The sequence below is a fragment of the Micromesistius poutassou genome, assembly GCF_964030765.1.
Source record: "Micromesistius poutassou genome assembly, chromosome: 2".
Taxonomy (NCBI): domain Eukaryota; kingdom Metazoa; phylum Chordata; class Actinopteri; order Gadiformes; family Gadidae; genus Micromesistius; species Micromesistius poutassou.
In genome coordinates, this window is record NC_140272.1 from 8688468 (window position 1) to 8700141 (window position 11674).

An 11674-nucleotide genomic window follows, 5' to 3' on the forward strand; every position below is an offset into this window, starting at 1 on the left:
CTGCCTCTCTGCACCAGGGCGCAGGAAGTAGATTTCTCTGCTTTGTTAGTCCAGGATCCGGGGCCTGGTTCATAAAGGAGCAGATCCAGCAGACCCATAATGAGTGTTGATGGTCACCTGTGAGTCAACGACCCGGCCCTGGTTCATAGAGGAGCAGATCCATAATCAGTGTGGTCACCTGTGAGTCCAAGACCCGGGCCCTGGTTCATAGAGGAGCAGATCCATAATCAGTGTGGTCACCTGTGAGTCCAAGACCCGGGCCCTGGTTCATAGAGGAGCAGGAGGTCCAAAGTAGCCAACATATCAGTGTCAAACGTTAGCATGTCGCTGAGGCGCAGCGACATGTCGACATGTCGCTGAGGCACAGCAGTCCCGACGCCCCACTGGATGGCAGCTATTTATGACTCTGAGTTTGTATCCGTCTCAAAGAGACTTTAGCGAGTATCCTTGGCATGAACTTGGCATCTGTTCTCCACCCTAAACCAAGGGGCCGCTCAAGGAGCCGCACCCGCTGGCTTCTTCCAAGCACGCTAAATTTATCCCGACATTGTTAATGAGATTTGTGACTTGCGGCTGCTCCGAGACAACACGTAGAGTTGGGATACAGACGAGTGTACTGTCTGCATGTGGATCGTAGAGGAATGGCATCTTCTTGTTTCATGACCGGTAGTCGCTTGGTTCATAGATTGGTGCTGGTTTTGTGTATACTCAATTTGTTTATTTGAGTAATGCACAGCCTGCTTCATTGGAATAATCCAGAGGTTAGGGTCTATGGTTAAGATTTTACCAAATCGTCTGTACACATGTTACTATACACCCTGCAGGATCCTGATATTGAGGTGCTCAGGAATTAGCCCTGCTATCTTTAGCCATCGTAATTAAAAGCACTCGGCACATCTCTACAATTCCCTTTACACATTATTTATGACACTTGCAAAACCCGAGTGAAACATCTTCTGCAGTGACAACAGGAGAGGTGTGAAAACAGCTCCCCATATCCACAGCAGACATCCCGCCTCCTGTGGAGTGTGACCATGGTGCCACAGCTCGCTCTCCACCGCACTGCTGGGCTCTGTGCTCAAGCAGGCGGGTGTACGTAGCCCCGGTGGCGCACAGGACCACGTACCCGGGCTTCAGGACCTGCTTTGAGACCCAACTTTATTTAAACCTCTGTCTGCACAGAGACAGCTCTAATACGGTATACTTTAATACCACCTTTAAAGATCAGGTGGTTTGTTAGACGCCAAACTCAATTTGGAGGAAACGTGTAAAAGGTGTGGAGCGGTAGGAATGAATATTGAAGGAGTCGCATGGATCCGGCTGTCTATTGCCAATGTTCAAGCTGAATGCCAAGCTGGTGCCAATGTGACAGCATGTGGCTTACGGGAACGAGAAGAACAATCACCTTCGTCTTCTGGCTGCAATCAATTTAAACAATTATGAGAACAGACTCGTGCATCACATCAGTTTACTGTGATGTGTGGGCCTCCCCTTCTGCCCCTCGTCTCAACCCCCGGTCCTCAGCCAGCGCTTTGTATCGCTCTGGTGAGGAACGATGTTTCAATAGACTGCTTCTATCTCTAGCTCGTTTGGTCTGACAACAAGCTACATTAACTAACACCCACTCCTTCCACTAACCCTGTCTCTCAATCTCTGCCAGTCTTTTAGTGCCTCTGGCATTGTTGCCTCCATATGTATGAACAGACAAAGACCCAACCCTGCCAATATTGTCTGTAAGTGTACCTCACACCCTGCTAGTCAGCGAAAGAGACAACGTCCTACTACCTTTCCAGACACTGATTAAAGAATCAACTTTCCACATAGGACAAATCAGTGGACTGCGTTTACCTCCATGTAAAATGTGTAGGATGGATTTATACATACATTTATACCTGTTTTACATAAAATATGAAAATCCATATTTTGGTTTCAGTAGTGGGCCAGAGAAGGGAATCACAGACACACAATATCGCTTCCAAAAAAGGGGATAGCCTGGGCTGCCACAGAGTGGACCATGCCAACTTACTCAGCATAAAGGCATCGACAACGACATCGACGTTGTACCAGTATGAGTCCCAGTCAGCCCCAGGCCAAGGATCACTTCCACCGCTGCTGCATCATGACCATCAAACAATCCAACATCACACCGACTGTAGACAGCACCGGTGTCACAAGTCAGACAAGTGATGACAACATCCAGTATCACTGCCCTACAATAGGACCACATTAACATTAAAAACCTTATGCTATTATACCACAAACTGTTAACTTGTAATGCTATTCTAGAAAGTGGTGTCCCTAGCAACCCCAGTGTATATGACACCTATGAACACCTTTATTATGATTCTGATAATGATGATTATGGCATAACTGAACCTCCACCATTCACAGACTCTCCCAGATGACCCTCCATGTTCCTCTGTTTCCTCACCTCCATCAAGCTATGACTTCGTCCTATGCTGTTTGTCCCTGTTTTATCCTCCCTTGTTCTGTTCAGCCTGGTTCAGGCTGTATCTCTGACTGTGATGCCTTGTGAACCCCATGCAGTAACGGTTCAGGAACCTCAGAGGATCTCTTCTGGAAGCTGGACGCTCTGCAGACCTTCATCAGAGACCTGCACTGGCCTGAGGAAGAGTTTGGCAAGCACCTGGAGAGCCGCCTGAAGCTCATGTCCAGCGACATGATAGAGTCCTGCATCAAGAGGTGAGAGCACCTGATAGAGTCCTGCATCAAGAGGTGAGAGCACCTGATAGAGTCCTGCATCAAGAGGTGAGAGCACCTGATAGAGTCCTGCATCAAGAGGTGAGAGCACCTGATAGAGTCCTGCATCAAGAGGTGAGTCCTGGTCACGTGCACTGCCTAGTGCCGCAGCTGCCTGGGAGCCCTATTTTGGTCACACGCTCATGCAGAGACCAGGTGCAAGGTGAAGACTCTACCTGGACCTGACAGGCCTTTGATCAAGCATTTGGTGACTAAACTCTTGACCGCTCGGATGATCAGCCGGACAGATTCTTCTGAATGTTTTGAAGGCGAGAGTTAGAGTTTGAATCCTAAAGGGAGAGCGACCTGCAGTCATGGTTCCCACTCTATGGAGTAACCTGCCCTAAACCCGCCCTAAACCCTAAACCCGACTAAATCGTCCTACTGCTTTTCAAAGGTTGAACGTATAGCATTTCATCTCCTTTATGGTCTTGACTTTGTTTGAAAGGTGCTGTATGATATTGCTTAGAATTAACATCATTAACATAACCCCCCCCCCCCAGGACCCGCGTGGCCTTCGAGGTCCGGCTCCAGAAGAGCAGCCGTGCCACAGACTTCCGCGTGCCGCAGTCCATCTGCACCATGTTCAACGTGATGGTGGATGCCAAGGCCCAGTCCGCCAAGCTCTGCGCCATGGAGCTGGGCCAGGAGGTAGGACTTGAGGGAGGGGCTTTGAGTGATAGGAAATTTGAAATGTTACCACTAATGATTAACAATCAATAAATTCTGATGTTTTTATGAAATGATTATATTAAATATGAAGAAGTCCCATCAAATTCTTACTACACTCTAACACTTTAAGACACTGAATTTTGAATTTTGAATTAGGAATTAAAATTTTGCTCATGTTGTTATTAGTCAATGAATTCACAGAATTTTGGTTTTATTAACTAAAACTTAAAGGTTAGATGGTTTCAAAACCTCTTTAAAAGAACATTTGTAACATTGTTTGATTTACAACTGGTACTTCTTCCTAAATCTCTTTCAATTGTTCGATCTCCTCAAACTTTCTTCTGTTTTATTCCTACCCTGTTTCTGATTTGACATGTCAAAGTTTGTTAGAGAATGGGTAAGTAAGTGTGGCTAACAATCAATTGAAATCTCACCCCCGGTCCCAAATGTATAATTAGCTTTCCCGTTCCCCCTGCCTGTCTCCCTACACTTGCAATTGTTTGGATTTCATTAGCATATGTGTTGACGTATTGAATATACATGGGGTAGAAGTGAGAGTTCTCATGTTCACGGATTCTTGAAGCTGATACCAATTACCAATGCTGAATTAATTACCCTTGAATCCATAAAGACGCTTCCTTGGCTCCGCGGGCCCAGAACAAAAGGATTGAGATCACAGTGGCTGCCTGCAGCCGTGGAGAAGCTGCTCCACACACACGTCCTCCGCACACACACCGCCATGCATTCATCATGGAGCCAGTGCATTATTACCTTCTTACCATGAGCTCCAGCAGGGTGGGAAACGTCAGTGTAGCTGACAGTAACTGCTGGATCACAACCATGCAGATAACGAGAAATACCTCCTGAATCTCAATTTGTTTCAATAAGAAGAATAGCTCAGCCATAGCCCGCCTCGACGAGGTGGAGTAAGAGCAGCTGTGAATCTGAATGGTTGTAGATGTGGGTCTGTTCTGTGGTACCCCCCCCCACCCCCACCCGTCTCCCCACTAAAACTTCCTTCATACCAGACCCCAGGCATCACTGGTTGATGTCAAATAATGCTTCTTGTTTCTTTGTTTCTCCCACCTCCTAGTCCTTGTAACTAATCCTAGTTGTACACCTCGGATGGGGACACCCTGTTCTCTGACTAAAGGACCTGATAGGTCATTCGTCAGTACGACCCAAAACGCCCTCTTTGAGCGTTCAATGGTGCAGCTCCTATTCACTGGGCGGAGGAAGCAGCAATGCGTCTGCCAAGCCAAAATGGATGACTTTCATTTGATTATCAGTGGAAAAGGCTGAACTGTACGATAGTTTCAGCATTAAAATGCATTTTGATAACATTACACAGAGAAATTAGCATTTTATTTTCATTGTCTTTGTTCATTGAATATATATGATTGTGTTTTGTCAAGTTGTCAAGTTAATGCAATGTTTTCTATGGTTTCCATAGTGATTGATATGGATGCTACTGTCCCCGGAACCAATCAGCTAGTATGTTTGCATGTTTTCGATAAAGCAAAGGCAGACAATACAGTTCTTCGTTGCGAACGCCCCTTTTGACCTTTGACCCCTGGGTCGCTCAAAGCTCTCTGTTTTTATTGAAGGACATAATCAAACAGCGCTATTCATTTGTCACGGTGATGTTTTAAAGCAGAACGTTTTTTATAAAAATGAACCCTTGAATAGACTTTCTGAAGAAGCAAACACTATTCCTGGTTTCCCATCTGACTTGTCCGTCCCAAAGAGGTAGAACTATCATCCCTAAGTCTCTCAGAAATCATCAGTTACATACGATAACAACTAAACAGCTCAGATGAGGACACAAGGATAAGAAGGACACAAGGATTCAAACAACATGCTAGCTGCCTGGTTTCACGGGTAGCAGCGTCCAAATCAATATCCCTGGCAACCATAGAAAATGTTGCATTAACTGACATACTAATCAACAAATACTTTTACAATACAGAGATTATGATAAATATTATGAAAATGAACTCTAGAAATAATTTAAAAAAATATATATATATTTTAATATTATGAAAAATAGAATGATCATTTTGCTAAAAATGTTGAATCATGAATGGATAGGGGCACATTTCCAGAAAACGCTCATGCAGGTCGGTTTGAGATAATGATGTGAATGTTGAGGTCTTCATTTATACGTGATTTAATAGGGCTGGGGTTAAACTGTCTTAACCCTAAACCCTACACTAATGCTAATGCTATATCGTTATGCTTATTACTGCATTAACTCATGTTAATTGTTTGTGAATGTTCCCTCATTGTAAGGTGTTACTGATCATTTGCACTCTGTGATGATTTATTTGTTATAAAGTTTTTCTATCAATTCTATTTCCACTATTTGAAACCGCTTTCTATTTGAATGGCTGTGAGACCAGTGAGATATCCCGTAGCAGTTGTCTGCGTGGCCAGTGGAGCAGAGTAACAGTGGCTCTGTCGCTCTGTGTTTCCAGAGACAATACCATTCTCAGATCGACAACCTGATCGAGGAGACGGTGAAGGAGATGATCACTCTCCTGGTAGCAAAGGTAGGCTGACCCCCCGCTCGATGGAACCCGTTCACACCTCCACATGGTCGGACACCAACGTATAGCACAAGTTAACCATGAGATGAATGTGTTCATTTAACCGCATCAATGGAAACTGCATCAAACAGAGTGCTTTGTAGGAACTGAACCATCTGAGTAATGCCGTCTTTCAGAACCTTTCATTACCTGCACTAAAGAGAAAAAAAAAGATTGCATCCTCATTGTACCCAGCACTTCTGAAAATGCACTTTCGAATGCGTCTCTGTCCCCAGCACATTTCAAACAAAACTGACGGCCATGAATTTGACGTAGAACAAACAGTCAATGTTGGTTTGGTGTTGGAGAAACAACACTATTCTTTACTAATGTGACTAGAGTAGCACAGCAACATGAATAAAGATTTACTGGGTATTTACTGCATGATAACAGCAACTTTACAGCTATGCTGGCTATGATCGGAGAGCTGTACAGAGAGCAGAACAGAGTAACAGAGAGCAAGAGTTTAAAACGAAAGAACCAAGAGCACCTCCCTCTCTCCTCCCTCCCTCCCTCCTTCTCTGCTCTCCTCATTCACACTCTGCTCCCTCCCTCCCTCCCACTCTGCTCCCTTCCTCCCTCCCTCCCTCCCTCCCTCCCTCCCTCCCTCTCTCCACTCCTCTCCTCTCCTCTCCCTCCCTCTCCTCCCTCCCTCCATCCCTCCTCCCTCTCCTGCCTCCCTCCCTCCTCTCTCTCATCCCTCCCTCCCTCCTCCCTCTCCTGCCTCCCTCCCTCCCTCCTCTCTCTCATCCCTCCCTCCCTCCCTCTCCTCCCTCCCTCCCTCTTAGCTCCCTCCCTCCCTCTCTCCTCCCTCCCTCCTTCTCTCCTCCCTCCCTCCCTTCCTCTTCTCTCTGCTTCCTCCGTCCTTCTCTCCTCCCCCCCCCCCCCCCCCCTCCCTCTCCTCTCTGCTCCCTCCCCCCCCCTCACACCTGTGATTGACAGGCAAGAATAATTCCCCCCAACCAGGAAAGAGACACCTTGATTGGTTAGAAATTAGCCAGGCGTGGTCCAATCTAAATAGTCTCATACAGAATCAGGTGCAGTCAACTCATAGAACAGATATTCTCACAGCGCATCTCCCTCCACAGCCTTCAGGCTATACCATTTCTACCAAATGACGCTGAACTTATGTGCGTTGTACAGATCTCTAGCAGCCCGTCCAACAGCTCCCATGTGACAGAGCTATTGTGACTCTGTGTTCCCAGTTCATGGTCATCCTGGAGAGCGTCCTGGCCAAGTTGTCCCGCTACGATGAGGGAACGCTGTTCTCTTCCTTCCTGTCCTTCACCGTAAGACACACACACCCATACACACAAACGCACACACATACACGGGCACGTGCACACCAACATACACACACACACACACACACACAGACATGCACACACATACACGGGCACCCGCACACCAACATACACACACACACACACACACACACATACATACAAACGCACACGTATACATGGGCCCGCACATGCAGGAGCACACTCATGCTCACACACACGCACACACACGCGCAAGCAAATGCACACACACACACACCCACACACCCACATAACATAATCAATAAGCAGCAAATGAAAGCGCTCTCTACAACAGTGTGCTCCCGCGGTCATGAGGACGGTTAGGATGCCGGCGGGACTCTTAGCCATCTACTTTATTTACATCGCTAGCATGTTTATCAGCGAGAGCAGCCCCTAGATTGAAGCAGCTCAGTGGAAACAGCAGGTCGCCAAACAAAGAATTGTAAACAAAATAATTTCCTGACATTATTTGATGTCTGAGCTGGAGAGAGGTGTGCGAGCAGCTTCACGTAGCCAATATGCAATCATTTCCCTCATATTCAATCCCAGAACCACCTTTTCTTTCTATATGCTTTGATTATTTTCTTTTGGTTATTCCCTTTCCATTCCAAATAGCTTAACTCACTTAACAACCCAACCGGTGGTGGGGTATGCTTCAGGCTGAATTTGGAAATGCACTTTGAGAGAGCTCGAGGGGAGTACTGGAGCAGGTTCTTCTGCAGGGGACCATGACCTGCAGGCACACTGTGGTGCTATGAAGCCATGCTGTGGAGAAGTGGAGAGAAGTAGAGCTCTAACACTTTCACCCCATGTCTCCCCATCTACCTCAAGGTGAAAGCTGCCTCTAAGTATGTGGATGTTCCTGTAAGTGACAGCTAATTATTATGGTGTCTGTCTGTCTGTCTGTCTGTCTGTGTTACACCTTATGGCCTGTGTACTTCCAGAGGATAGAACTATGTCGTTGTGGTGTGTGTGTGTGTGTGTGTGTGTGTGTGTGTGTGTGTGTGTGTGTGTGTGTGTGTGTGTGTGTGTGTGTGTGTGTGTGTGTGTGTGTGTGTGTGTGTGTGTGCGTGCGGTGGGGTACTTTGTGTCTGTCTGTCAGTCTGCCTTACACGTTATGGCCTGTATACTTTAAGAGGAGAGTGTTATGCCATTGTGGAGTGAGTTAGTGTGTGTGAGTGAGTGTGTGAGTGTGTGTGTGTGTGTGTTTGGATTCCTAGACTCTAGTCATTAGTCGATTGGACCATCCAGTTCCTTGATAAAGCATCTCTTTTCCCGCTTCACACTTGCCATCTATTTGTTTTGTGAATTGCATAACACTTGGCTGAGCGTATGCCAAGCCGCTCTGCAGACGAAGCATTTGCATTTCCCCGCTCACAAGTGTCCCATGGTTCTCCTGCATGTGTCCATTCATATGCATACGGCCATCCCTGCCAACAGCGCCAGCCTAGGCGTTGCTGCGCGGCGTGCGGTTGTGATCCCATGTTGTAAAACAAGAAGCCACTGATCTGGGAACCGCAAGGCCCGGATGCTACAAATAGCATTTTAATCTGCCCACCACCGTGTTGGTCCGTGTAACAAACTGATACTTCTTCCAAATTAAAAGCGCTGCCAACCAATCTAAAGTGGGCCTGTTTATGTTTTGTAATGTAGCAAAGTAAAGAGTCGATTTGGGAAGGGATAGTCCATTTGCACATTAATTTGTGCGTTCGCAGATTGGACAGATGTGTTGACAAGTACACACTAGAGGAAGTGAAGATAAGGACTCTGCAGGACCTCGACTTGAGTCCCCAGTTAGGAGAGGCCTGTGATGGCTTGAGACTGTCGTCCCAGTGCTCTGTATTTCCCTGTGGACTTCAGGGTAGTGTGACGTGTGGAGAGGCTCAGGGAGCAAACACATTCAGGCAGGGAACAGCTACTGATCACTTCATCAAGCAGACAGAACCTTTCACGTTTTGCATCTGCAATGCATAAGAAATAATGATGACTATCTGGCTCTACTTTTTGTCATAAGTATTTGCCCAAATGTAAAAGAGTTGAATGCAAAGTCTGCACTAGTGAATGTCTTTCTCATGACTTATTCCCCGTAACAAAAAAAAAGAAGGGATTGCATGACACATAAGTAATGGATGGAGTTTGCATATCACATATAACATATAACAGAGAAATAAAAGGAAAGACAGAAGCAGAAGAACAAACAAGGTCAACAGACCGTGACAAAGCAATGGACCCTTGAACAGACTTTTATTCAAGAACTTGGTTATTGATGGAAGCATAGATATTGGACATTCCATCAATGAAATAAATGAAAACAACCAGCCCTCCATTTCCAAAGTGTTGTTGTATGAGTTGTTGAGATGTTCCAGTCCTAGAGAAAGACCCACAAAGGTGAATGTGCGGCCGAGCCACAGATAGCGTTGTGTTTAAGAACACCTGTTGTCCCTGATGTCTTGTTGTGCGTTGCGAAGTGATGACTCTAGATGTTGTGCGCTCCCTCCCCAGCCTGCCAGACGGAGAACGTTGTGTAACTCCTTTGCCTCTCGTACCCGCAGAAGCCGGGCATGGACGTGGCGGACGGCTACGTGACCTTCATGCGCCACTCCCAGGACATGCTGCGGGACAAGGTCAACGAGGAGGTCTACATAGAGCGGCTGTTTGATGTGAGTATGCGCCTCTCTGGGGGGGGGGGGTGCTGAGGGCCGCACGGCCTCAAGGTCTTTTCGGAGGACCAGCTTTCTTGTTTATTTTGTTATTGAAACATGTTTTTATTAATTAATTTAGAAGGAAACGTTAACCCCCTGTTTCAGTTTCTAATTCAAACACTGACATTTAATATCATGCATTTAGAGTTCTTATTATCGATATACACATATAAATATATAATGATTATTAGATTATTGAATTCCATTCCAAATGATTGCCATTGCGGCCAATCAAAAATGTTAATTCTGAAGTATATATACCTTCAACTCTTACAACTACAGTAGGCAATTTGGAGGAATAATCCAGAGTAAGCTAGTGGCCTTTTCCATTTGACTGGCCTGGCTTGATTCGGCTTGACTAGGTTTGGCCCGTCTGACCCGGTTTGACTCGGTTTGATTTGGTTTGATCCCGTTTGACCTGGTTTGACTCGGTTTGACTGGGCACTGCAGCCTAGCAAGGCTGGGGTTAGTCTCTCTGTAAGGGGTGCCCACCTGAATATTATAGTACCGTCAATTTTGATGCATTTGTTTAAGCACCAATTTTTGTTTTGTTTCAGACAGAACAAACAAATATATCTGCCATGATGAATTCAGATTCCCCTCTTTTGTTTCCTAATCTTACCAGCTCATTGAGAGCCCATTTATTTCACACTTTAGTCTTGTTTACACATTGGAAAATATTGCTACATGCTACATTCCTACAATTTGCGAATTGTAGGAATGAAGTATTTGATTTATTGATTGCTGCTGGGAGGTAAAGACAATTTCAACAAATATGCCAAAAAAACTTAAGTAAGTTACCTACCATGGCTGTTACTAAACTCTTTAACATTTAACTCATTCAACGCAACTCGTAATTTTACGATCTGCAAAGGCCAGCTCAGCCAATCAAACTAACTCTAGCCATTTAACACTTGACGAAATTACCATCGCCAAGTTACCAACTTTAGTTCCTAGTTAAGCCCCAGCTGTGTGTGTGTTCATCCTGTCGGAGGCTTTCCTCTGTGTGGATGGCTGACTCTGGCTCGTCCAATTTGCAAAAAAGCAAACTCTTGTGGTTGTGCTGCAGAGTCCCGCGGACTCCTTGGTGTTCACGGTCTTTTGTCTGGCGCTTGTTTGTTTGAGATGTTCAGGTCCTTGAGGAGGGATTACCCCTAATGCAATGGCTGCTCCATCTGAGCTGGCAAACAAGAGGTAATCAATGCAGGAAAAAAAGAACAAAAGCCCTCTTTGTGTGACGGCTCTGCTCTGCGTTTACAGGCCCTGCCCACCCTAACACTGTGTACTTGTTTGCTTCCTTAGCATATGCTCAAGTATAAGTCCCGGTGTACGACATTTAAATGCAACATTGTTCAAGTGGATGTGTGCGTTCTCCAGATACCTCCACCAACCGTCTACTCAATGACTACACAAGGGGAGGGATGATTGGAGGCTCTTCGCTGTTCAGAATGTGGCGGGAGTAATGAAACAAAGATATGCAAAGTGCTGCCTTGTCGGGTTAGATCTAAAATCCAGATGCTGCCATATCTTGGCAGAGTGCAAATTCTGCTTCATATTTGCAGCGCAGCACAACAAATAATCTAATCATATTGTGATAAACGTGTATAACCACACAGAGTGTGGTTATACAGCGTGGCTGTATTTTTTT

General features: G+C 45.8%; 1 protein-coding gene across 1 annotated transcript in view; it reads left to right on the forward strand.

Moving 5' to 3' along the window:
- cadpsa (Ca2+-dependent activator protein for secretion a) overlaps nt 1-11674 on the forward strand; it is a 110065-nt gene that overhangs the window by 83567 nt on the left and 14824 nt on the right. The window contains exons 21-25 of the mRNA XM_084464661.1: nt 2548-2703; nt 3264-3411; nt 5910-5984; nt 7226-7309; nt 9877-9984. Of these exons, the coding sequence (XP_084320787.1) occupies nt 2548-2703; nt 3264-3411; nt 5910-5984; nt 7226-7309; nt 9877-9984 (571 nt within the window). The remainder of the gene's footprint in view (nt 1-2547; nt 2704-3263; nt 3412-5909; nt 5985-7225; nt 7310-9876; nt 9985-11674) is intronic.